The 27,666-nt window shown below is 49.5% G+C and overlaps 1 protein-coding gene across 7 annotated transcripts in view; it reads right to left on the bottom strand.

The window, feature by feature from the left end:
• The window catches only part of ELN (elastin), a 60,634-nt gene extending 43,235 nt beyond the window's left edge, over positions 1–17,399 (bottom strand). For 4 of the 7 annotated variants that reach the window (XM_082201412.1, XM_082201411.1, XM_082201414.1 and 1 more), the window contains exon 1: positions 17,226–17,398. In XM_082201412.1, coding sequence (XP_082057538.1) covers positions 17,226–17,310 — 85 coding nt within the window. In that variant the 5' untranslated portion in view covers positions 17,311–17,398. Of the gene's footprint in view, positions 1–17,225 lie in introns of all 7 variants that reach the window. The other 3 variants (XM_082201413.1, XM_082201417.1, XM_082201416.1) reach the window with 1 other exon arrangement.
• Positions 17,400–27,666: the final 10,267 nt, after the last annotated feature.

Raw genomic sequence — 27,666 nt, 5'->3', positions numbered from 1 at the left:
GACATCCGAAGGAATGTCCTCAGGAAAAATGAGACATCAAGTCAGAAACCAGGAGAGCTTCTGTAAACCCGTGACTGTCCCTGGAAAATAGGGACACTTGGAGGGTCTGGTTTCAAATTGGATGGGGGACTGTGTGCTGAGATTCCTGCATTGCTGAGTTGGACTAGATGACCCTAACTCTAAAATCCTATGATTTTTAAAGTTGGTGAGCATGGTGGCCTCCTGCAAGAATGAGTTGTGCTTCATAAAGAAGTCTTTTTATCTGTCCTGATCATCTCACATCCCGCTTCATTGGATATCTGCAAGTTCTTGTGTTAATATGAGAGGGGTAGCAGAGCTTTTCTCTGTCCTATTTTCTCCAGGCCATGCATGCCATACTTATGGACTGTTGCAAAGGATGGCACTCTTCTCATGCTCAGAGGTGCTTGATTTTCCCCAGACAGTTAGCATCGCAACCATAGTCTAATTAAGCCCTGCTCTACCCCACTCCCTGTTAGCAAACAGAAAAGGACAGTCGAAGGCTGCTTAATTGTATCACTGATGTTTGTGCCCAGAAAATGAATCAACTTTTGGAAAATGCTCTCTCCACCCCCCCCACCTCCCCATTTTTCCATGGCTTGCTATGAAAAACAAAATGGGGGATTTGGAAAAATAGACTTCTTTCCTAAACTCACTAACCCCCCAGGCGGTTTGCTGCAATCATGAGTGTTTTCAGGGATGGGGGGGGGTGCCATTTTGCAAACCGAAGCTCTCCCCGCAAAGGATGTAACCGTTTGCACGCAAAGGGTGGGATGGGACTCAGCAAACCCTCCGAAGAGCTCATTGTTTTGCTGCAATGTTTACGTATTTTCTTTTCATTAAAAATGAAAATAAAACGGGGTGTGTGCCTTTTTTTCCCTCCTCCGCCAGAAATTTTACAGCTGGAGACGGACAAACAATTGTTTAGAGTTGGCGATTTAGGAACAAGAGATAGGCACTCTGCGTGAGCCCAGAGTCTTTCTTGCTTGGATTCCACCCCGTCCCTGCTCTCAAGTGGCTCGGCTGTAAACAGTTGCCAAGGTCTAAGCTCAAATGAAACCCTATACTAACATGCAGACTGCAAAGTGCAAAAGGAGACCTGGAAGATTCAGGAAAGGAAGTGCACATATTTTAAACAGCGCAACCCCCTCCCACAGGAGGCAGTAATGGCACACAACTTAGATGGCTTTAAAAGATGACTAGACACATTTGTGGAGGCGAGAGCTCTCCATGGCTACTAGCTAGGATGACTCTGTTCCACCTCCGTGGCTGGAGACGGCAATGCTTCCCAAATCCCATTTTCTGGAAACCACAGGAGGGGAGAAGGCTCTTGAACTCAGGTCCTGCTTGCTGGTTTCTCACAGGCAGCTGGTTTGGCCTCTTTAAGAACAGGATGAGGCACTAGATGGGCCACTGGCCTGATCCAACCGACGCTTCTTATGTTCTTACATCAAGTTTCATACATGTTGCGATGTCTCCCAAAGCATTCTGGGAGTTGCTGTTTCGGTTGGGGCGTGTGGGAGGGAGGGAACCCTCATTGCTCTCTCCCTTTGCAGAACATCAGTTCGCAAGGATTTCCGGAGAGGAATGAGTGAATAGGAAGCCACACTAAGCCTGCCCTGTAGATACAGCCACCAAAAGATCACTGTTGGATTAAAGAGGGTTCATCCCTCCAATTCTACGATTCCAGCATGCCTCACATCTACTAGATAACGATCTGTCTGTCTGTTCTCTTGAGATATTGGTATCCATAATAGAAGGGCACGTTTGCATCTAAATTTTGATATTGGCAGATGCCATTTGGAATGAAGATGGTGGATCGAACCTTTGCAAACTGCACAGACTTGAAAACTGCACTGATCTGTTAGGTTTCTTAGCATTCCCGAGCAATGATGGGCGCTTCTCATGAACGTCTCCTATTTATAGGCATCTGTTAGCCAGATGCCACAGTCCTCGACTCGACTCAAGGGGCCTTGTTGACCTCACTGCCCCCCAAAACACCCAAGAGCTGGCCTCCCTGGCTTTCTCTGTGGCCATTGCGCTTTGACTATCCTGATGGTGTGTCCCTCTACTCCAGACATCCTCGCCAATTGCCCCCAGCCTGTTTCCCAGAGCTTACGACAGGTCAAAGAGGCGAGGGTTTGGCATGAGAGCTGGTGCTGTGGGCTCAACGCTGCGGCCTCCCTTGATCTCCTTGGGGAAAACTGAGGCGCCTGCTGTGTGTGAGAGCAGTCCGCAGACAAACAGCAGGGTGGGGGCGGCTCTCAGCCGACCTTTCCAGCTCCTCCGGCAGAGCTGCAGCAAAGCTTTGCACAGCCTCGATGCCAAGTAGGCTGCGACTGGTGTCCCGTAGCAGTATAAGAAGACCCTCCTGGATCAGGCCAAAGGGGTCCCATCTAGTCCAGTATCCTGTTCTCACAGTGGCCGACCAGATGCCCCAATTGGAAACTTGCAGGCAGGACCCCAGGACAAGAGCCCTCTCTCCTCCTGTTGTTTCCAGCGACTGGTATTCAGATACATTGCTGCCTCTGATTTTGGAGGCAGAGAGCAGCCATCATTGTTATTAGCCCCTCTCCTCCATAGATTTCTTGAATGCTCTTTTAAAGCCATCTAGGTTGGCGGCCATCACTGCTTCCTGTGGCAATGAGTTCCATAGCTTAGAGGTGGCGGGAAGAACCATCTCAGCTTCCAGGCATAAAGATGTTGGGACAGAGAGGAGATCTTGGCCTTTACTCTCAGGAAGATGTCTTGCCTCTTCTAAAATTGGCACTGGGCATCAAACCCCGTCTCCAAATGCAGGCAGGCGGAGAGTCAAAACTCTGCCACCTGAGCTGTTCTCCTCAGTAATGTGCAAAACTCACCTTGACATTTCACTCTGAACAAAACTCAGCAGTGACCGACACAACGTAGATTGTGAAGGCAAAATGCACTCGGCACATGCCCAGAGATGTCTGTGCCTGCTTTTTCATACTCCAGAGGGGAGAAAAACTGACATTCAAAAGAGGTTCTGGGGCTAAAGGTGGCTTTCATGAACAAAATAACAGCAAACATAAGGACTAAACTTTAGGAAGAACTTTCTGAAAGTAGGAGTTGTTTGAGGACTACCTCAGAAGGTGGCAGATTCTCCTTCCTTGGAGGTTTTTCAACAGAGGTTGGACGGCCCCATCTGTCAGGGATTCTTGAGCTGTGTTTCCTGCATCACTGGGGTTGGACTAGATGACCCTAAGGGTGACCTTTCAACTCTCCGATTCTCTGATTCTTCACCTGCTTCAGTTTGGAGACGGCGCAGTTGCCTCATCTCTTGGCCAGCGCAAGATACAAGTCTGGGAGCTGGCATTTCAGACAAGGGAGGGAGCTTTGTCTGTTATATTTCAAACCAACTTGAATATATTTTTAACCTCTCCTATTTTCACAGATATGATTGTCTTGGCATGGAGGTGTCTGCAGACGCACACATCCAGCAGCAATTGGAGAGAGCTCCTGGGCGGTGGATGGAGAGAGAGAGAGAGAGACCTGACTCACACGCAGATGGCCTTTGGAAACTGGACCCAGGAATGGTGATTTTTACGCTGATAATCCGCCCTGCCTCCCTCTGGGAAAGGATTATGGGCCTCCCAGCTCCTTCTTACTCACACACCTTCGAGGCTGGCCAATCAGGACTCGGCTGGATGCCTCGGCTTGGCCTAAGGCCCTGAGATAATGGAGTTCCTTAGGCAACAGGCAGCCGGGGATGATAGCAGGGAGCCTGGATGCTTGTGTCTCTGTGTTGTAGCTGGCTGGCTTGCAAGGGAGCAGGCTAAGCTAATGCCTGCCAGGTGCGGACAAGGAGGGCAAGAGGAGCACATGGGCAGAGGCTACAGAGCGGGAAATGATGCCAGGCACTGCCCCCACAGCCTGGCCCCACACTTTGGCTCACAGGTGCCAAGTTAACAGAGCAGACACAAAAGCTTTAGAGCAGATCCTCCAAGTGTCCCGATTTTCCGGGGACAGTCCTGGATTTACAGAAGCCACCCCTCTTTCTGATCTGATACTGGAATGTCCCACTTTTCCTTTGGACATTCATCGGAGAAATGTTGGGGGGTATGGAGTATGAGACGCCCCCAAGCCAAGGAGATAAGTAACTATACAACCTTTAGAAGACAGACCTGTATAGGGATTTTTTATTTTTTTAAAAAATGTTTGTCATTTTATTACCTACGGGACCGCCTCTCCTGGTATGTCCCACAGAGGAACTTACGGTCTTCAAACAAAAACATCCTGAAGGTCCCAGGCCACAGAGAGGCTAGGCTGGCCTCAACTAGAGCCAGGGCCTTCTCGGCTGTGGCTCCAATCTGGTGGAACGCTCTGTCACAAGAGACTAGGGCCCTGCGGGACTTGGCATCTTTCCATAGGGCCTGCAAGACAGAGCTGTTCCACCAGGCCTTTGGTCAGGGCACAGCCTGACTCTCTCCTTTGGCAATCTTCACAGAACTTTAGCCTAATGGTTCCCATCAATTTGAGTTGAATTAATTTTAATGAAATGGTTTTAGAATGTTGTATTATTTTATTGTTGTTAGCCGCCCTGAGCCTGGCTTTGGCTGGGGAGGGTGGGATATAAATAAAAATTATTATTATTATTATTATTATTATTATTATTATTATGTTTTTATATATGTTGGAAGCTGCCCAGAGTGGCTGGGGCAATCCAGTCAGATGGGCGAGGGAAGAAGAAGAAATAGGACATCCCTATTTTCATCGGAAAAATGTTAGAGAGTATGTCAGAGTGTCAGAGACCTGCTGGATGAGGCCATTGGCCCATCTGTTCCAGGATCCTCTTCTCACAGTGGCCAAATAGATGCCTCTTCTGCGAAACCTGCAAGCAGGACCCAAGCACACAAGCCCTCTCCCCTCCTCTGGCAGTTCCCAAAAACTGGTATTCAGTTACTGCCTCCGGCCACAGAGGCAGAGCATAGCCATCCCGGCTAGTATCCATCAGTAGCCCTCTGCTCCTCCATGAATTTGTCTAATCCTCTTTTAAAGCCATCCAGGTTGGTAGCCATCACTTGCTTCTGTGGGTAGAGAAAGGTCCCCCCCCCTCAGAAAACTAGAAATCATGGACATCCCAGGAAGCCAAACACTGGGAGATTCAGGACAATAAAAAGCAACTCCTTCTTCACGCAGAGCAGAGTTAAACTGTGGAACTCACTTCAGCGATGACCAGCAACTTGGGTGGCTTTAAAAAGAGGATTGGACAGATTCATGGGCTATTGATGGCTACTAGGCATGATGGCTGCATGGATGGAAGCAGCAATGCTTATGAATGTAAGTTGGTGGGAACCACAGGAAGGGAGAGTTGCTCCTGAGATTGACTCCTGCTTGAGGTTTTCCCATTGGGGCTTCTGGTTGGCCACTGTGAGAACAGGATGCTGGACTCGATGAGCCCCTGGCCTAATCCACCAGGCTCTTCTTAGGCTCTTAAGTCATGTTTTTAATCGAGAAAGTTGGCTGCTATTCCAGCCAATCTGATCCCCACACGGGTCTGTGTTTATCTCCTGTCTGGGAACGTATGTTCAGCTGAAGGTGTGGCCTGGGGTGTCTCAAAAGGGAGAGGGGGGACATTTTCTGGCAAGATAATCAGATTCTGTCCCTCCACACACACACACACACACACCCATCATGTTCCAAAGATGGAGAGCAATGTTTGCATTTGCTGTGATCTCAGACTGAGAATGTTTTCTTGTCACAGGGAAATTAAGGGATCATTTTCTCATTTTCCTCCCAGATTTGTTTCGGGGGTATAAAATTGAGAGGAAGCGAGAAAGGTTGCTCTCTTGGTGGGTGTTAACATTTGGGGGTGGGGGGGCCAAGGGATACATTTGTCGACTCTGGGGGTCATTTCCCACCCACCCCACCCCAATCCAAAGCATTGCCAAGGACTTCTGATGGCGCCTCATGCAAATTCCCGCCAGAGGGAAAAGTCTGGATGGAGAGACGTTCAGGAGACCCCCAACAAGCTGCCCTTCTGAAACCTACAGATTTTGTGGGGTGGGCATGCAAATGGGAATTGGGATTCTGGTGGATCTCCTGGACGCTGACTGTTCAAATCTCACAGATGAGAAAAGCAGAGGTCGAATGGTCTACCTCACAAAACCACCCACAGAATCAGTTCCTAACCAGATGTCTCATTGGGAAGTACATTAAGCAGGATTTGAGCACAAGAGCAACACTCCTCTCCTGTGGTTTCCAGGAACTGGTATTCAGAACTGGTATTCCCTCCAACCATGGGGGCAGGGCATAGCCATCACAGCCAATAGCCACTGATGGCCTTATTTTTGTCCAATCTTCTTTTAAAGTCATCCAAGTTGGCAGCCATCATGGAGAGCTCCACAGTTGGACTCTGCACTGCATTAAGGACTTTCTTTTGCCTGTCCTGGATCTTCAAACACTCAGCGTCCTTGGATGTCCCTCAATTCTAATGTTATGAGAGATGGAGAAAAACTTTTCCCTCCTCACTTTCTCCATTCCAGGCGTCATTTTCTATCGAGTCGCCTCCTTCTCGCCATTTCTCTCAACTAAAGAGTCCCAAACGCTGCCACCTTTCTTCACAAAAAAGCTTCTTTTCCTCCACCCACGTCCTCAAGGCCAAAGCTCAGATCGGGGAAGAGAGGTCAGGAGTTGAGAGTGCCACCAAGTGCCGGCATCTCGTGCCCAGCTGCCTCAGCCTCCCTCCCTCCCCTCTGTGTCCCCGCACAACGACAGCCAAGCTAATCGCCTTAGCACTGAGACACGCCAGGCTCAGGAGGCCCAAGACTGCCGTGGCAGAGATGAATATCATAGAATTTTAGAGCTGGGAGGGACCCCAAGGGTCATCTCCTCCAACCCCCTGCATTATGACTTGGACAAATCACGTCTGCATCTGCAGTCGAGCAAGTGCAGCCAAATTTCTGGCCCAAATAATAGTTTCTTTCTGAGACTAGAACCAGCTTTGTCAACTCAGTACCCTCCAGATGTTGCTGGACCACAACTCCCATCAGCCACCCCGGTCAGTGCAGCTGTGCTTTTTCATCACTGGTTCTTAAAGGTAAAGGGACCCCTGACCATTAGGTCCAGTCGTGACCGACTCTGGGGTTGTGGCACTCATCTCGCTTTATTGGCCGAGGGAGCCAGTGTACAGCTTCCGGGTCATGTGGCCAGCATGGTTCATGTGGTTCAGCATGGCGAACCAGAGCAGTGCATGGAAACACCGTTCACCTTCCCGCCAGAGCGGTACCTATTTATCTACTTGCACTTTTGACATGCTTTTGAACTGCTAGGTTGGCAGGAGCAGGGACCGAGCAACGGGAGCTTACCCCGTCACGGGGATTCGAACCACCGAGCTTCTGATTGGCAAGTCCTAGGCTCTGTGGTTTAACCCACAGCGCCACGCACGTCCCGTCACTGGTTCTTAGAGGTAGACTAATTTGGTATATGGAGGCTCCACTTACAAGAATGCAGGGAGCTGCCTTCTATTATACCCTGTCCAGCCACCTCAGTATTTTGACTGGAAGCAGCTCACCAGAGTTTCTGGTAAAGAATTTCTCCCAGACCTACCTGGGAATGCCAGGAATCGAACCTGAGAACATTTGCATGCTCTGCCACTGAGCTATGACTAGGGATGGGGAGAGAAATACAGCTCAGTTTGCATTTAAAAGCAAGCCTCCCTAATATGCACTTTGCACAAAGCAACATGCAAACTGAAACAGAGAACCCATCCTTCAAAATCTGAACATCTCCAGATTTTGCAATGCAGTTCTCCAGCCAAGTTATGTGTACAAAAATCCATACTCTGGGGTAGAGTGTGGCTAAAGTGCATCTAACAGTCAAATAATAAAATAAAATACAGCCAAGCATTATGGAAGGGGAAATTGCTTTGCACTAAAAAGCTGACAAATTTTCTGAAGGACTAATTTGTAAACTGATAGGAAAACATGAGAAACTGAAAATTGGAAAAATGATAAATTGGTAGGAACTGAAATTAACAGATCCCACCCCCCAACCCAGCACTGTGGGTGTCAGACTAGCATCAGGGAAAACTGGGTTCAAATCCCCACTGAGTCATGAAGCACAGTGTCCGGCTTCAGGTCAGTCTTCATTTTTCAGCATGATGCACCCACCTCGCAGGGCTGTTTTGATGCTCAAGTGACTGAGAAGGCTTTCTACACTGTTACGAGTTCCTTGGGGAAAAGGCAAGAAAAAATGTGTAATAGAATCATTCATTTGTAGAGTTGGAAGGAACCCCCTGGGGTCATCTAGTCCAACCCTCTGCAAGGCAGGAATCACAGCTAAACAATCCCTGACAGATGGGCCATCCAACCTCTGCTTAAAAACCTCCAAGGAAGGAGAGCCCACCACCTTCTGTCCACCACACAGCTCTTACCGCCAGAAAGGTCTTCCTAATGTGTTGTCAGAATTGCCTTTCTTGCAATTTGCATCCATTGGTTCGGGCCCTGCCTTCTGAAGCAGCAGAAAACAAGCTTTGCTCCATCTTCCTTCAGGTATCTGAAGATGGCTTTCATATCACGTCTCAGTCTCCTTTATTCCAGGCTTAACTCATACCCAGCTCTCTCAACCGTTCCTCATAAGACCCGGTTTCCAAAACCTTGATCATCTTGGTCACCTCCTCTGCACACCTTCCATCTTGAAAATACCCTTCTTAAACAGGGGTGCTCACAACCAGACACAGGACTCCAGGTGGTGTCTGACCAAGGCAGACTAGATTGGCCCTATTACTTCCCTTGATCTGGACAGTTGACTTCTGCTGAATCGCATTGACCATCACACTGTTGACTTGTGTTAAGCAGAATACAGTGGGCCTATTGCTATGAACTGGGTGCCTTGATGCCAATTGCTGCATTAATTCCCAAGCCTTCCTCTGCTCCTGCTACTCACGAGGGAGGGGAGAGGCAGCTTAAGAAACTGACTTAACGGCTTAAGCAAGGCCTTGCCATGTCCCGAACAGCTTAAGAAAACACATGAAGGGCATGCAAGCTAGGAAGGAAAGGAACGGGAAAAGCACAATATCTTTATGGGATCAGGGAGGCGAGACTTTCCTTTCCCCCGCATGCAAGCCTCAGATCCCAATCCTTTTTTTGGTTACAGAAGGAGGATAGAAAGCCTAGTAAGGGTCGTTATCTTATCTTGCAGGCCTCTTCTTAACAAAGGTTTCGTGAGGACACCATAAGAAATAACATTCGGCCCATGATATATCGGGAAGGAAAACATTGGGGCTGCTAATTTGCCCCAGCTCTAATAAGCAGCTGCTCAGTTTCCAACCACCTCCAAAGCCTTGCAAGTCCTATTTGTTGCCAGCTCAAAAAATCTGTGAAGTTTTCGTTGATGGAGCAACCTTTTCCTCCCTCCCTTCCTGGCCCGTCGAGTCCAGCCTGCTCTTTTTGCCTCCAGAGGCCCCATAGGAACCATGGAAGAAGAACCTGCAGATGACAACCAAGCTCTGTTGTTTTGGCTCCCGTGATTTTGTTCTCAGAGGTAGACTTCCTCTGTAGATGGAAACCCCACTCATAAGAACACAGTGAAGTGCCTTGTGCCACTCTGTAGAGCCAGTTGAGCTTGTTGGTCCATCTAGCTCAGTACTGCTGACACTGATTGGCAGGGGCTCTCCAAGATTTCAGAAAACCATGGAATTGTAGAATTGGAAGGGATCTCCAAGGGTCATCTAATCCAACCCCCTGCAATGCAGGAATCACAGTTCAAGAATCCCTGACAGGTGGCCACCCAACCTCTCTTTTAAAATCTCCAAAGATGGAGCCTACCACGTTCCAAAGGAGTTCATTTCGCTGTTGAACAGCTCTTACTGTGATGAAGTTAATAATAATAATAATAATAATAATAATAATAATAATAATAATAATAATTTATTTGTACCCTTGTACCCTGCCCATCTGGGTGGGTTTCCCCAGCCACTTGGGCCGCTCACAATAGAATTTTTAAAACATGATAAGACATCAAATATTAAAAACTTCCCTAAACAGGGCTGCCCTTCAGATGTCTTCTAAAAGTCAGGTGGTTGTTTATTTCCTTGACATTTGATGGGAGGGTGTTCCACAGGGTGGGTGCCACTACCGAAAAGGCCCTTTGGCTGGTTCCCTGTAACCTCACTTCTCACAGTGAGGGAACTGCCAGAAGGCCCTCGGAGGTGGACCTCAGTGTCCGGGCAGAACGATGGGGGTGGAGACGCACCTTCAGATATATCAGATTCTAATGTTTAACCAGAATTTCCTTTCTTGAGAATGGGATCCATTGGTTTGGATCCTCCTCTCTAGAGCAGTGCAAAACAAGCTGGCTCTGTCTTCCATGTGACAGCCCTTCAGATATCTGAAGATGGCTATCCTATCGGCTTTCACTCTTCTCTTCTGCAGGCTAAACACCCCTAACTCCCTCAAGCCTTCCCAGTTTGGAGAAATCTGTCCTAAAATGAATTTTCATGAGGACCTTTTTTATTATCACTAAAATTTGCAAACTGATGTCGAAATGTGGGGAACTGAAATTCAGATTGCAGGGGGTTGGAGAAGAGGGCTCTTTGAGCCCCATCCAACTGTACAATTCTATGATTCCGATTCGGAAAAAACGAGAAACATTTGCCCCTCCCACCCAGCCGCTACCATTTCTCTGCCTCCCTCCCTCTGCTTCCCAAGGCAGCCAGACGCACATATTTCTAGCCTCTTGGCGGGAGGGAAAAACAAGGCGGGAGAAAGCCAAGGGGAGGGCGGGAGGAGGAGGGGTTAAGCAACCCTCCCTTCCCCTTCCGCCTCCTATCCTCCTAGCTCAGGCTTCCTCAAACTCAGCCATCCAGATGTTTTTGGCCTACAACTCCCATGATCCCTAGCTAGTAGGACCAGTGGTCAAGGATGCTGGGAATGGTAGTCTCAAAACATCTGGATGGCCGAGTTTGAGGAAGCCTATGACCTAGCTGGGACGCGGGTGGCGCTGTGGGTTAAAGCCTCAGCACCTAGGACTTGCCGATTGAAAGGTCGGCGGTTCGAATCCCCACGGCGGGGTGCGCTCCCGTCGCTCGGTCCCAGCACCTGCCAACCTAGCAGTTCGAAAGCACCCTCGGGTGCAAGTAGATAAATAGGGACCGCTTACTAGCGGGAAGGTACACGCCGTTCCGTGTGCTGCGCTGGCTCGCCAGATGCAGCTTGTCACGCTGGCCACGTGACCTGGAAGTGTCTGCGGACAGCGCTGGCTCCCGGCCTCTAGAGTGAGATGAGCGCACAACCCTAGAGTCTGTCAAGACTGGCCCGTACGGGCAGGGGTACCTTTACCTTTATGACCTAGCTACTGCTTTGCAGAGGCCCATCAACCTGCAATCCTTCAAGCAGGGCTGCTGTATCTTTAAGTTTTTGCACAGTATCTTTAAGTTTTTACACAGTGCCTGCAACAGTCCTGTCCAGCGGAGTGCATGGTTCCTAGACGTAGGCCCAGGCTCTCACTGAACTCTAAAGATTGCTTTGGAGCAGAACCCAAGCCCTGATTCCTCAAAATTGTTGACCGGTTTAAAGGATCTGAAGGCCTGCCAAACTCAAAAAATGCACCGTCCTGTTTTCCTTAAGCAATTTCCCTGCAATTCTCTGAATGCTTCAATGTGGGAGGAAGGCCACTTGGACCAAGTGGGAGCTACCTCCCAGTAAACACGCCAAGGATCAGCCGACGGGAGGCCACTTCTCCTGGGACAAGCGTGGCCTCATATGTGCCCTATTTTGCAGCAAATGGCCCTCCGATTTGAAAAACTGGCTTGGCGTTTCCCAGACTTTTGGGGGGTCACCTCCCCCCGCCAACTATTATGATTATCGGATGTTAATTTGCACCAAACCTTTTCCCCCCAAAAGAGAAAATAAACTCAGCCCCATTGACCACCACCAAACAAACAAACAAAAAACCACTACGAAAAACATTTTTCAGAATAGTGGTTTGCGTGACCTACTAAGCAAGGCAAGAGCCCAATAAAATTCAAAGCACCAACAATTAATTGCACATTAACAAAAAACTGATAGAATCACAGCATTGCAAGGTTGGAAGGATTCCCAAGAATTCAACCCCTGGCAATGCAGGAACCACAAAAATGTCAGCTTTTCAAAGGCTGTGGTCATTTCCACCTCCAGCGCCCCCCTGCCACACCCTTGCATCTCAGCGCTGCTGCCCCCACCAGGTAATCTGACCACCTGCCAGGGAGTGCTATCCACTTTGAGGACCATTGAACCAGCTTCTCCAAGTCCCGTTTAGTGCTAACGAACTCTCTTAAGGGGGCTCTGGGAGGCTTGAAATGAGCCGTCCACAGTCATTAGCACCTGGGCAGCTGGTTAAGCTTGCAGGCTCAGCGAACCTGGCCACTGGGGTGAGATTATTGAATTTCTTCTGAAACTACAGTCATTGTCCCTAAATTTTCATCAATGCATAACAATCAGCAGGTGCACATTTTATGCAAATCTGGATCCTTTCTGGTGGGGGTGGGTGTATTTGCAAGTTATTATCTTTTAAATTTATTTGGACTCTCTGCCTTTCTCCAGAGCATGGATTCGAGGCGGCGTCCAACCTATCAAAGGCAAAGTAATGAAAGGAAAGTAGCGGAAGGCAATAATTAAAAGACATCAGAGCACTTTTAGAGGCAGTGTTTAAAGCACAAGAGCGTTCTCCCCTCCTGTGTTTTCCAGGAATTGTTACTCAAAAGCATTGCTGCCTCCAACTGTGGAGGCAGAAAAAAGCCATCATGACTAGTAACCACCAATAGTTTGTGAATTTCTCCATTCCAAAGCCATCCATATTGGTGGCGGGTCACTGCCTCCAGGGGGAGAGAGCTCCACAATTTAATTCATTGGAGCTCACTTCGGAACACGGCGGGTGGGTGTGAAAAGGCCTTGAGGATCCTTAATGTATAGGGAAAAGTGGTGGCCTTTTTCTGCGTTTCGAATGGGTGTCTGTGTGAGAGGGGAAAGTTAAATCCAATTTAGCCACTGCCTAAAGCAACACCGAGTAGGAATCACAGACATAAACTGACCTTCTGACCACAGAAGAGAATACTAGCTTGTGTTAAAAACAAAAATCGGCCCATTTTTGTCATTACCAAAAGAATTTACAGTACTAGCCACTGTTAGGGATCTCTAGGCACTCTAGCACCTCATAAAGAAAAACCACCCTCTTGATCATTTGCAAGCTGTGGTCAACCAGCAGGCAATCTCGGCTCACCCCTGGCGACTAGGAAAAGAGCTGTTGGGGAGCCTGCTTCCCCTTTCTGTGGCTGTTTCCCTTCCAGGAACGAAAGAAGGGGAAATCAGAGCTCTGCCAACTCTCATGAGATCTTTTGTGCACAGAACTCCTGTTTAGGCAGGAGGAAATAGCTGAATTGTAGAGTTGGAAGGGACCCAAAGGGGCATCTAGTCTCTCATAACGGACACACCTTTGTAGGAAGGACAAAAAAGTGCAGGCATGACTCTGGCTTTCAGAGACAATTTCTCCCTGATAAATATTTATGGAGAAGCGTCTGTCAGAGGAATGGTGGCGAAATACAGGGGTGCTGTTAGCGGCGACCAAGCCCCGGGTCCCAGATTTCCTGCCCCCACTTTTTAGTCACAATTTCCCCTTTCCTTGAGAGGTGCTTAGGGGTTTCTATAAACTGTTGTTGAGAACCCAGCCAGCAGCCATCTTCATATGCCCAGAAATTAATCCATATCGTGGGCCTGAGGGTCCTGAACCTTCAAACTATTTCACGGATGCTATTTCATAGAACTGTAGAGCTGGAAGAACCCTGAGGACCATCCAGTCGAACCCTCTGCAGTGCAGGAATATGCAGCTGCCCCGTACGGGAATCAAACCTGGAACCTTCGCATTCTCAGCACCGTGCTGTAGCCAACTTACTAAGCTATCCAGGCTGACTTTCTGGTTACATCCCAGGAGCGCCCAGGAAAAGCGGAGGGGGGAAATCCAACTTATTTCATGGGAAGGCAGGAAACTGCCTTCTACCAAGTCAAACCTTTGGTCCATGTAGCTCAGGACAGTCTGCACTGACCGGCAACTGCTCTCTAGGGGTTCAGGCAGGGGTCTCTCCCAGCTGGGGACAGAGCATGGGACCCTTATGCATGTGCAGCCATTCTCGGGAGCAATCTTAATTGACACCTGCTTTGCATACTCCAAATTCCCTGCCTCCCAGACCTGCCACACTTGCAGCAATTCGTAAGAGGCAGCCTGAACAGCAAACATGCAAAGGGCCCCCCCCCCCCAGCTCCAGCCAGGAGTTTCCCGATGGCATCAGGACCGGCTCTGTTGCTGGGCAAAAGGAAGAGGAGGCTGCTTCTGGTGGCAGGGAAGCACTGAATGGTGGCAAGGTGATGAAGGAACCAGTTGGGCACACCAAGCAGCCTGGCCACCCCTGCCCTCTCAGCTGACTTGCTGACGGTAATGGGGTTCTTGGTGATGACATTTTACCACCTGAGGCAAAGGGCTGGAGGGCAAGATCTCTGCCCTGTCCCAGTGGCCCTGACAGAATCTGACTGGACTGATGAATGACTTATTTCAACAAGATCCTTAGCTCTTCCCGAGGCAGCAGGGCGGCTTAGGGGGTGCAGAGTAGAGGCTAGCTTAGGGGGCTTGGCAGAGGGGTTGGGGCACTGCTGCCTGTAGCCTGAACCAGCTGCCTCACTCCACAGAAGGATCCCGCTGCCCGTGCAGTCAGGGTCTCTCTGTGAATTTGGGGACCACCTTCTCGCCCCCACCCTGGGCTCCTTTGGGAGGATGGGGCAAGATATAAATTTCCAGTGGTGCCTTGGTACTCAAACAGCTTGGCTCCCAAACAAATCAGCTCCCGAACACCGCAAACCCAGAAGTGAGTGTTCTGGTTTGCGAACGTTTTTTGGAAGCCGAGCGTCCAACGCGGCTTCCACAGCTTCTGCTTGAATGCAGGAAGCTCCTGCAGCCAATTGGAAGCTGTGCCTTGGTTTTCGAACTGTTCCAGGAGTTGAACGGACTCCCGGAACAGATTAAGTCTGAGAAACAAGGTACCATTGTAATAAGGAAGGAAATAAATAAATGGACTCTCGCAGCAAAATGACTTCGGTGTACCAGCGTGGAAAAACCCGCTCAGAAGGAATAGATGGTGACGGAGCTTGTGCGTTCCTCTAGTTCACTTCGAGAGAGAGAGTAGGAGGAATGCTTCTTGTCCCATGGAAGCGGGACATAGAATCCCAGAATTGGAAGGGGTACCAACGGTCATCTAGTCTGACCCTCTCTTAACTTGAGTGGGCCTGCTTCACCCATCACAGCTACCTCACAGGTTCCACCCATGATGTCACAAAGGTTGTCAGGCTGCCACCCCCGGCCCCTTATAGCAAAGGGAACATCTGTAACCCTACAGACCCTGTCGGACTCCAACTCCCAGCAGCCAGCGATGGGGAATAATGAGAGCTGGAGTCCTGCAATGTCTATGGTGTCACAAAGGTTGTCAGGCTTGACCGTGGCGATCTTTGGGTGCCCTTCTTCACCCAGGTCCCAACATTTGAGCCCTAGGCATTCCTTCCCCTACTGGATGCTGTCAAGCAGGTTGCTGGAGTGAGAAAACCCAGCCTTCTGAACAGCAGGTCTCTGTCTAGTTTGACCCAGAGATGGGGAATTCTTCCAGCCTTTCATATCTGAATCTTCCCAAAGAGATTTTTTTCTTTTAATGGGATCCTCAAGCCGTCACCCCACATGCTTGGACTGAAGCGATGACAGTTCCTGAGGGCGGCAAGGGGAGACAGTACGATCTCGCGGGGAACGCCAAAATAGAAAAGCAAGAGAGTGTGTTTCATTAATGCCTCTTGCTGTGTTCAAAACCCGGGAAGAGCATGTTTTCCAAGAGGACACCCAAGTTGCAGGCAAAGGCGGCGGCTGTTTGGCGGGACCGCGGTGTTCCCAGAGATGGGGCAAAGGCGTCCGGGATGGGGGCGTCCCTTCTGATGAACCCCATGGGAACCTACGGGCATGACCCACTTCTCCTGCCTGCTTCCCCTTTTTGGATCAGGTGCAAGGCATAAACCACACTTGGATTCTGCCCTCCCGCTCCCCATGGGCTTCCCTTTGCCCTCCGACTGTGGTCGCCCGGGGAGAGCCACGGCGCCACCATAGGAGAGCGACCTGTGCAAATTGTGTGGGCTGTGCAGGTGGCACATCCTTCTGACATGCAATAAATCATAGGATTGTAGAGCTGGGAGGGACACGGCGACTCAACTAGTCCAACTCCCTGCAAAGCAGGAATCACAGCTAATTCTCGAGCAACAACCAAACTAAACTCACTTGTGGGGGGCAAGCGGGGAGCTAACTCCCCCCCCAACACCAAAGAAGATGAAAGTAAATGTTGGGGTTCAAGAGGAACCCTTTTTACCCCGACGTTCTGTGCCCCAATCCCCAAAGCACCGCTATGGCTCCTCAATGCACTCTGCACATGCTCAGAAACACTGCATTACATGCTTGTACCATCTGAGGGGCTGAGGTTTGGTGTTTGGCAAACACCTTCTGGGGATTCAGTTAAGCCTCTCCTGTCCTCTCCTGGAGTCCACTGGCTTCATATCCTGCCCCCCTTCCATTCAACCACCACGATAGACCCTTAAAGTTTGTCAGTGGTAATATCTGTGACTCCCTGTGGGCAGGCAGCACCTCAGCCACCTTCAGGGTGCACCCGGAAGATTTCAGAGACCCTGAAGACAGTGAGGGCCAGTATCGGGGGCTCCAGACTTTTGCCCCCTTGTCACCAACAAGCAGGGAGTAGAGGGATTGGTCCCTGCAGCATGTCTGAGATTTGGAGCAGTGAGTCTTGCTCCGGAGGGGGGGGGGCAGGCACTGAGTTTTTAAAAGGTGCGGCGGCAGGTGCCCACCAGTGGGGCAGGAGCTGGAGAGACCCACAGCAGAGGGAGGCAGAGGTGACTCCTCTCAGTCTTGCCCCCCATCCTGCTCCTTGCTGTGTTCTACAAGTGCACCTCAGAGGGGAGGCTGTGACAGCCAGTGGCCTGTTGCAGGAAAGCAAAAAGATGGGTGCAGGCGGAGGTCAGGTGCCCCAATTGCCCAGACGGAACAGCCTCCGCCGCAGATGGCTTGGAAGCGAGGCGGCTCAACGACCCCTTCCAGGGCCGAGGAGGGGAAAGCATCTGGTCAGAGGCTGTCTGCGGTTTTCGTCCTGAGCCTTCTCTGCTGCTCCCGCTGTCTCTTACCTCCTTGCCACGAAGCCGGGAGACTGGAGAGCAGGAGGACAGTGACAGCCCCGGGAAGGAAGGAAGGAGTCCGTAGCCTGGCCATCTCTCTCGACGCAATGCCCCAGCCCGCTGGCCGCCGGAGTGTTTTATCCTAGCGGAGCTGCTTAATTGCGGCTTCCAAGGATGTAAAAGGGGGGGGGAGAGGGGAGGGATGAGGGGAGGGGACAAGGCTCAGGACACTACGTCATTGGGAGAGGGGGCACACACACACACACACACACACACACACAGACGGATCTCTCTCTCCAAGAGCCTGGCTTGCCTTTGTAATTTCTCTCTCCCCAGCGCGGGTGGGATCTGTTGCCAAAAGCGAGCTCTGCTGCCAAGAGAGATTTCAGGAAAAGGGGGAGGGAGCTGGAGGGAGGGGGGATCCAGATTGGTACAGCGGCTCCCCCCTCCTTTTAGGGAGGGGGATAAAGTTCTGGCCGAATCAGATGCCCCGGACCAATGCAGGGCATCAAGGCCTGGGGCCAGGAGGCAGTCAGGTTGTGGGACTTAAGCGAGGGGGACAAGGGTCCCTCGTCGGAATGGGTTTTGGAAGTGGGGGGTCTTGGAATGGAATGTGAGGGGCCCCGAGGATGGGAGCCGGATGGAAACGGGTCCCCGCCGAACAGACAGGACTAAGGGTGGGGTGGGGGAGAGAGCAGGGGTGGGGGAAGGTGGCGGAAATTAAGTCGGAGAGTCTGGAGATAAGCTATCTCCAAAGGGTTCCAGCTCTGAGCAGCTGAACTCCTGGGCCGCAGCCAGCCAGCCCCCGCTAAGCGGTTGCTTCAGTTCTGTTTGTGCTCAGACATCCTACACCTGGACCAGTGCTCTGCAACACAGGGAGCCGTGGCCTGAAAGTGGCCCTGAGCCAAGGGGGTCGCAGACCCCTGACCTTTAGCAAAACAACAGCACCAATGCTCTCGTTGCCACATTTGCAAAGGCAGAGTGGCACAGATAAACCTGCCCATTTCAGGTCCTTGTTCTTCCAGTCCCCCAGTCTGCTTCTGCATGTTTCCACATCGGTTTGCAATTTGCTTATTTATTCCGAAAAGCCCTCACGAGAATTCGTCAGCTCCGAATGCACACAGTCAGATGCAGTTTGTTGCATGCAATTTTTGGCCTGGCTCTATGCAGGATTTTTTTTTTGCAAAATGGTTTCACATAACATAATGCATTTTGGGCATGTTCTTTTTGCTAATACATGCAATGTTAGGCACACTTTGCTTAACAATGCATTTTTGTTACTTGGCTGGAGAACTGCATTGCAAAATTCGGAGAAGTGCATATGTCAAAGGTTTGGTTCTCAGGTTGTTTGGGAACGTGCGAATTAGATAGTCTCGCCTGCAGAATTTATCCCCTCCTCCCACCTTCAGGGCAGTGAGAGAGACCCAAACATCTTGGGGACGTAGGTGGTGATTTCAAGATGTCTTGCCCTGCTGCATTCACCACAAAGTGCTGGGCAACTCTCTTGGCTTCAGTTGCCCTTCTGTGAAATGGGTACATCCATCAACACGTTGACAAAATTCCTAGTAGAAGCGATTACAAGGAAATCTGTAATGAAGACGGTGGTTAGGAGATGGCAGGATTGGAGATGATCCTTCCAAATGATGTTCCTGCTCACATTGGTGACTGAAATGCTCTCTGCACATGCTGAGGGCAGACCCTAGAAGAAGCGTATCTCTCCATCCTGCTACAGAAGGTGGAGTAGAGAAGCCTCGTGCATACCTGACCATAATGACTGAAGCACGGTTTGTTTATGCCCAGGAGAACTCTTGCCATCTTCAAGATGCTTGTAAAATCTTCATTCTAGGCCTCAGAAACCAGGTGTTACCTTTGATAGAGTCCCATCCCTTGCTATGCCACCCACCTTGGTGTGGGCAGCAGTGGCAGATAGAGTAGGACTGCTCCCCCACTATGTGTAGGGTCACATATAGAGGAGACAGATGGCTATAACCCCCCAGCCACAGAAATCTGGCATGGGGCGCAGAATTCCCCACTCAAGAATTTCTGGAACCTTTTGCTTCCAAGGAATTGTTCTTCCCAGCCTCCTAGAAAGCCTGTATTTTGTTGGCTTTTTTCCTCGATGCCAGAAATGGGTGCCTTCCCTGCCCCCTCCCACCCCCGTCTGGCAAATTTATTCGCCAGATCCCATCATTTTCAGGATGTCAGTGTTTGGAAGACATTAGCCAGGTTGTTGGACGGGATTTTTAAAAAAGGTTCATCTCAGTGCCTTCAAACAAGAGGACGGATGGCCATCTGCGAGGGGTTCATTAGCTGTGATTCCTGCATTGCAAGGGTTGGACTAGATGTCCCTTGGGGTTCCCTTCGATCTCTACAAAACTTTATTTAAGGTGTAGAGAGGAATGTTGCTTCTTATCTCAGAAATACTTGGATGTGGCATGAAGCTAGCAGGAGTTTCAGGATAGACAGAAAACATTTGGAAAGGATCAATAGGCAGGTGACCATCAGTGACTTGAACGGCAGGTACTGATTAATTTCCATGAGAGCTATTTTTTTAAAAAAATATGCAAACCAATACAGAAAGGTGCCAAACTGAATTTAAGAAGAATTAAAATCGAAAGATGACAAATGCATCCATCCCCATCTCAGAGGAGGTTGCTGTTTGGGTCTACGGTGGGCAATTCGTCCCTATTGTTGTCTGGGGCATAATAGGATCATTCCATCACACCTGATCCGGAGGAGGCTGCCTGTTGCAAACCTGCATGATTCATTGGTCTGGGCTCTCCTCCTTTGAATCAGTAATTTTGTTGCTACCCTGCATCAGCTACAGTTGGGCCCTTCCGGCCCAAGCAAAACCGCGGCACCCCTCTGCTGCACACCCAGAGCAGTGACTCCGGCAGAAACCCAGAGAACAGACTCCTCTGAGAGCAAGTTTTCTTTAAAAACAAGGGCTTCAGGGCTCAAGAACGGAGCATCCTACCAGCAATTTTCAACTGAGAAAGGGAGAAACCAAATATCAGACATTTGGGAAGCCACACCCTGCAAATATCGGACAGTTTCCTCAGCCGACTTCCCTGAGGAGGCCTGGCAATCTGAGCCCCAGAATATTCGCAGGGTTGGAAAAACACGGCAGCCCTCCACCGGGCAGAATAAGACTTTCCAGTGGCATTGGCTCAGGCGGCTGGGCAGGGGCTGCCCGTTTCCCCAGCCACACCTAGGCGCCTGCGCCAAACTGTCGGGCACAGTGGAGGAGACAGGAAGAGACGTGGGCCTCCTTCTCCCTACATGAACAAGGTGGCAGGCGGGGAGCAGATTTCTCAGAAGGCCAGAGCTTGCAGATTAGGAAAAGAGGCTTTCTTTGCCTTGTTAAGAAAGCCTCTTTTCCTAATGTGATACATCCGTTCACTTATGGAACTCCCTGCCTCAGGAGACTTGCCCAAACGCCAGAGCTCGCAGGCACTCAGCAAAGTCCATTTGGTTGCTTCAGAATGAGCAAAGGATGCAGCCATTCATTTACAGAACTCCCTGCCAAATGTAGAAGCAATGGCTGAGAGGCAGTGTGGCACAGTGATTAGCATGTTGGACTAAGACCTCAAGGTTTGTATCCCTATTTATTAGCCACAAAGCTCACCGGGTGTGACTACCTCACTGGCCCAACCCAGTTCACTGGGGTGCCATGGGGGTTAAGGGGGGAGGATGAGGCGTGCATAACAGCTTGAGATACTTGGAGAAAAGGGGGCAATATAAATGCATTAAATAAATAAATAGGTGGACTTTCTATGATATGCAAACCAGGCCAGAGCCTTATCTTAAGAGAGACTGTGTGGCAGAGTGGTTAGAGTGTCAGGCTGCACCTGGGAGATGCCAGGGTTCAAGTGACCCCAAAACACATGTTTTGGGGCACTGTGTCTGACAAACCATGGCAACCAAAATGGCCACTGTGCTCTTGCGATAAAAAGAGGGAAGACAGCATCTGGAAAGATGGCGTTCTGGATTTTGATTTTGTTGGAGGATATGGCCCCATCTTCCATGCGACATCCCTTCCAATACTTGTAGAGGGCTCTTAGGTCCCATCTCAGTTTTCTCTTCTCCAGTCTAAGCACCCCCAATTCCCTCACAAGACTTGGCTTCTGAGCCCTCGAACCTCTTGGTCACCGTCCTCTGCACACCTTCTAGCTTGTCAACATCCGTCTCAAATTGGGGTGCCCAGAACTGGACTCCAGGGACTCAGCTACATTGGTCAAAAAAACAGTATTTTGAATGTGTTGTAAACATGCAACACCAGAGGGCACTGGAGAGCAAAAAACAATTCCTATGTGATTTTACATAGCGTTTTTCTTTTTCCTTTAACGATTTAGTTTCTGATTTATTTATAGTGGGTTTTTCCTGTGTGTAGGTACACTCCAGGTGGGGTTTTCCAAGGCAGAATAAACATCATATAAAGGTTAGCCAGAATGTCCTCACCAGCCAAAAGGGGGGACGTCATTAACTAAGACCACAGGCTGGAGATCCCTCACCACCAGAGACTGTGGAGTTCAGCCCTCCTTTTCTCCATAGCCCATAACGGGGGTGCCAAGGGAAAAGCCTTGTGAGGTGATACGTCATCACCATCAGGATTTCCTCCTCCCACCACCACTTGCTTGTTATCTCTTTATTTATTTCGAGGAATTTATTGATTGCAAAACCAAACAAAGCCCACAATTCTCCAAGTGTTTCATCCGGTCTTTCCTCCACAACAACCTGCTTTTGCTTCCCAACAGCTTTGTGAGGTAGGCCAGGCTGAGCAACTACAGCTGGACTACGGTCACCCTGAAAGTCCCTCTTCACAAAGCACATTGTCTATGGAACTCCCTCCCACAAGAGGGTGTGATCGCCACCAACTCAGTTGGTTTTCAAAGAGGATTAGGCAAAGTGATGGAGCAGGAGAGGGCTATCAAGGGCTACCAGTTGGAGGCAGCAGTGCTCCCGAATACCAGTTGCTGGAAGCCGCAGGAGGGGAGAATGCTCTTGTGTTCAAATCCTGCTTGCAGGTTTCCCAGAAGAGGTATCTGGTTGGCCACTGTGAGAAGAGGATGCTGGGAAGATGGGCCATTGGCTCTTACGTTCTTATGGAGGAGAAATTTGAACCCTGCACTAGAGCCATTCCGCCACGCTGTCTCTTGTGTTGTGGATGGAGAAGGGGCCTGCCATTTTCAGCAGCAAACACCCACGTCTTCAGCTGTTAAATGTGCTCACTCAAGTCCACACTGAGTAGAACCTCCTTGTCCAGAAGCAGTTAGCCTCAAATCCCGCCTGCTGAAACAACACAAGATGCCGTCGCTGGGAACAGGTGTCGAATCTTTGGATTAGCCAAGCTATGTGGAGCCTCCAGGTACAGGGGCAACCTACCTCCGAGTACCTCCAGATGTTGGGGGACCACCAACGGAGAAGGGCCTTTGCCTTTGTGTGCTGCTTGTAGCCATTTTGGAGGCATCTGGCTCGCAGCTGTCAGAAACAGGATGCTAGATTAGGTGGACTTCGGTTTGGTCCAAGAGAGGAGGGCCGACTCTCCCCCGGGGTGCAGGGAAAGGCTCCAGCTATTGAGGGGGGAGGCACTCCAAAGTATTAGGGGAAAGCTCAATGTCTTACAGATTGATTGATTTTTTCAAAGTGCGGTTTTCAACTGAGAGTCACCCCAAGTCCTGAGAGATTGATGTTGTTTAGTCGTTTAGTCGTTTCCGACTCTTCGGGACCCCATGGACCAGGGCACGCCAGGCACTCTTGTCTTCCACTGCCTCCCACAGTTTGGTCAAACTCAAGCTGGTAGCATCAAGAACACTGTCCAACCATCTCGTCCTCTGTCATCCCCTTCTTCTTGTGCCCTCAATCTTTCCCAACATCAGGGTCTTTTCCAGAGAGTCTTCTCTTCTCATGAGGTGGCCAAAGTAATGGAGCCTCAGCTTTACGATCTGTCCTTCCAGTGAGCACTCAGGGCTGATTTCCTTAAGAATGGAGAGGTTTGACCTTCTTGCAGTCCATGAGACTCTCAAGAGTCTCCTCCAGCACCATAATTCAAAAGCATCAATTCTTCAGCGATCAGCCTTCTTTATGGTCCAGCTCTCACTTCCATACATCACTACTGGGAAAACCATCACTTTAACTATACGGACCTTTGTTGGCAAAGTGATGTCCCTGCTTTTTAAGATGCTGTCTAGGTTTATCATTGCTTTTCTCCCAAGAAGCAAGCGTCTTTTAATTTCGTGACTGCTGTGACCATCTGCAGTGATCATGGAGCCCAAGAAAGTAAAATCTCTCACTGCCTCCATTTCTTCCCCTTCTATTTGCCAGGAGGCGATGGGACCAGTGGCCATGATCTTCGTTTTTTTGATGCTGAGCTTCAGATCATATTTTGCGCTCTCCTCTTTCACCCTCATTAAAAGGTTCTTTAATTCCTCCTCGCTTTCTGCCATCAAGGTTGTGTCATCTGCATATCTGAGGTTATCTGAATAACCTGAGAGATAGGACAGGCTATTAAACAAAATGAACATTCTGAATTTTTGTCATTTTTCTACCAGTTATTTTATTTGATGACTGTACCACTCATAGGAACATAGGAATATAGCTGCCTTATGGAAAGCCTTGACCCTTGCTCCATCTAGTCCAGTATTGTCTACACTGGCTAGCAGCAGCTATCCAGGGGGTCAGGCAGGGGTCTTTCCCAGCCTTACCTAGAAATGCCATGGATTGAACCCAAGTCCTGCGTGCAAGGCAGGTTTTCTGCCACTGAGCTACATTAAGACCCTTTGTCCCCTGGCTCAATACTGTCAACACTGACTGGCAGCGGCTTGCCAGAGGTTCAGGCAGGGGTCTTTCCCACCCCTCCCTGGAGATGCTGTATATTGAACCTGGACCCTTCTATATACAAGGTAAGTGTTCTGCCTCTAAGCTACATTCAGAGCCTTGGTCCATCTGGCTCAGTACTGTCTACACTGGTCGGCAGCAGCTCTCCAGAGTTTCAGGCTTCCCCAGCCCTACATAGAGACACTGCCAGGGATTGAAGCTGGGACCTTCTGAATGCAAAGCAGGTGGTCTGCTGCTGAGCTTGAAAGGCCTTACATTAGTGACGTAAAATGATAGAAAAGTATTTTAATAAAAAAATAATCACACAATATAAAGAAGCAGAATAGAAACAGCACATTCAGACAGGTAAAATCTAGAGAAAGGGAGATTCTCTGCATGTTTTCTGGACTATAGTGTGCAAATTGTGTTGTGTTGCAGGACTCCCAACAAACACATTTTTGTATGCATTTTAGTCTCAAACATACATTTTCGTCAGCGCTTTCCCTCCAATAGAATGTATTTATGTAGTACTTCATTTTGGGCAATGATAGCAGGCGATCCCCGCATTCGAAAGCTCCCCCTACTGGACCTGCTGCCGTCAATGGCACAGGGATGCTGCAGGTTGGGCTTTGGGTGATCAGTTGGCAGCCCAGGCTGCAAAGGACAAGAAACAGAGTTGACCAGGCTGGTTTTCAGGACAGCTTGTCCATTGTTCCCAACCTCCTCTGTGGAGGAAACTCTGCATCCCTTTGTATTTCAGAGAAACTTGTTTCAGTTCACGCTTAAAGAGGCACCTCCTGCATTCACAGTTTCCTAAACAATATGCAGACTCAAAACACAGCCAATCTTTGAAAGACACACATTTCCTAATCTTGAGCTGCAGTTCTCCAGTCAAGTTTCCTGCCTCTCTCATAACACTAGAACTTGTGGACACCCCATGAAGCTTAAGGCTGGATGATTTGGGACAGATAAAAGACTATACAGTGCATAGTTAAACTGTGGAACTCCTTGCCACTGGAGGCAGTGATAGCCACCAACTTGGATGGCTTTAAAGGAGGACAGGACAAAATGGATGGCTATCAATGGCTACGTTCTGCCTTCACAGTCAGGGCAGCAATTCTTCTGAATACCAGTTGCTGGAAATGGAAGGAGGGGAGAGGGCTCTTGGATTCAAATCCTGCTTGTGGATTTCCCAGAAGAGGCAACTGGTTGGCCACCATGAGAACAGGATTCTGGACTAGATGGGCAACTGGCCTGATCCAGCAGGCTCTTATTATCTTCTTATATATCAACATAAAAGTGTGCATAACGATGCACTGTGCATTTATCAGTGAGAGTGGCATACCCAGAAGCCTTTTAGTAGGTAGAGGAATGTGCATCTAGGCAAAGTATATTAGGGGAGGACTTCGCAGTAAAATGCTGACAAAGACTGAAAAAAGAAAGATCCCCAAACTGATGTGAAAATGTGGGCAAGTGAACAAGAAAAATCAGAAACCACCCAAATTGCCCATCTGCACTCTGAATATCGCAGTGCAGTTCTCCGATGGAAAGGTGCTCCAAAAAGTGTATTATGTAAGGGAAGTCCTTTCAAAAAATGCATATCAAGGTGAATTATAGCAAACACACATTTCATGTACAAAAATCCATCATTTTACAGGGAGATGGCTCGCAAAAATGGAGCGTGTATATTAGGTCCAAAATTATGCACCAAATTGTTTTTCCATGCAGGCTTTTGAAATATATCGCAAACGGATGCGGAAAAGGGGTGAATGAACCTCAGTTGGGGGGGGGAGATAGAGAGAATGATAAACCGAGAGAAATTGGAAAGTACAGAATCATCCATCTGTAACTAGAAAAGCACAGCTGAAGAGTTTGAAAAGCTCTCCAAGGTCTTCTTTGAACCTATAGGTGGCGCCAGTGAAGCAACCCTCTCACTCTTTCTTGCTGCACCTACCTCTGCAGAGGACCTAACAGGACACAGGGGGCCGCACTCTCTAGAGATGCCCAGCCACAGGTGAGATTTCCTGCCATCAGCGTTGTGGCCAGCGGAGCTCTGCATGTAGCAGGAGAGAGCCACAAAGACAGCAGCATGAGCAGGATTCAGCTCAGATTGCACTGGTGTGTTTTTTTAAAAGGAGAGTGTCCAGCCCTCTGGGTGGGGAGAGTGGCTTTGGAATGTGCAGGCAGAAACAAAAGGACCTTGCATAGGATGAGGCTGGAGGGAATAACCACGCCATGAAGCAGCTTGGCTACCCTGCCTTTGTCCTTTCCCCAGGTCAGGCACTCAGACTACATGGTAGGGAGGTTTTGCTTAGCATGTGACCCACTATGATGACTGTTCAGGCTGTAGAGATGGGGTCAGGGCCCTGGGGCCCTAGGGCCAAACGTGGCTCTATCCAGCCCTCTCTTCATGGAATCATAGAATTGTAGAGATGGAAGGAAACCCCAAGAGGCGTCTAGTGCAACCTCGTGGAATGCACGAATCACAGCTAAAGAAGCCCTGACAGACGGCCACCCAACCTCTCTCTAAAAACCTCCATTGAGGAGAGTCCACACCATTAGCAGGAAGTCCATTCTGCTGCTGAACAAGTTTCATCAGCAGTAAGATCTTCCTAACATTTTATGGACTCTCCTTTCTTGTCATTTACAGTGGCACCTTGGGTTAAGAACTTAATTCGTTCCGGAGGTCCGTTCTTAACCTGAAACTGTTCTGAACCTGAGGTACCACTTTAGCTAATGGGTCCTCCTGCTGCCGCCGCACGATTTCTGCTCCCATCCTGAGGTAAAGTTCTTAACCCGAGGTACTACTTCCGGGTTAGCAGAGTCTGTAACCTGAAGAGTCTGTAACCCGAAGTGCTTGTAACCCGAGGTACCACTGTATCCATTGGCTTGGGTCCTCCCCTCTGGAGTAACAGAAAACAAGCTTTTTCCATCTTCCAAGGGACAACCGTTCAGATATGTGAAGATGACTATCATATGACCTCTCAATTTTCTCTTCTTCAGGCTAAACATGCCCAACTCCCTCAACCATTCCTCATAAGGCTTGGTTTCCTGACTCTTTATCATCTTGGTTGCCATCCTCTGCACACCTTCCATCTTTATCAAGATCCTTCCTAAACTGTGTTTTAGGGTCTAGCCTAGGCAGAATAATGAGGCACTATGCCTTCCCATGATCTGGACACTGGACTTTTGTCGATGCAGCTAGAATTGCATTAGCTTGTTTTGCTGCTGCATCACACTGTTGGCTCATGTTATGCTTGTGGTCCACTTCGCTGCAGCCCTGGGGGCCTGCCAAATGTTTCTGGACTCCAGCTGCCCTTAGCCCAACCGGTATGGCTTGTCACCAGGGAACCACATCTAGATGGCTACATGCTCTCCCTGCTGCCACCCTATGCATCAGAAGTCTATCCGGCCCCATTGTATGCACAACCCATCTTGCATCCACAGTTCCCAGCCCTCGTGACCCCTTCATGTGCCCTGCAGACCCCAAACTGCCTCCATCACCCATTCTACTGCTTAAGGCTGGGCGTGTCTTGTGATGGCACCCAGCAACCCAGTCTCTGCCCAATTTTTGAAATGCTGGTCTGTCTCTGTGCAGGCCCCCTCCAGGAGCTTTGAAGGGGCGAGGTGCAAT

This window comes from Podarcis vaucheri (genome assembly GCF_965113315.1).
Source record: "Podarcis vaucheri genome assembly, chromosome: 15".
In the NCBI taxonomy this organism is placed as follows: Eukaryota; Metazoa; Chordata; class Lepidosauria; order Squamata; family Lacertidae; genus Podarcis; species Podarcis vaucheri.
This window is presented reverse-complemented; position numbering and strand designations above follow the sequence as displayed.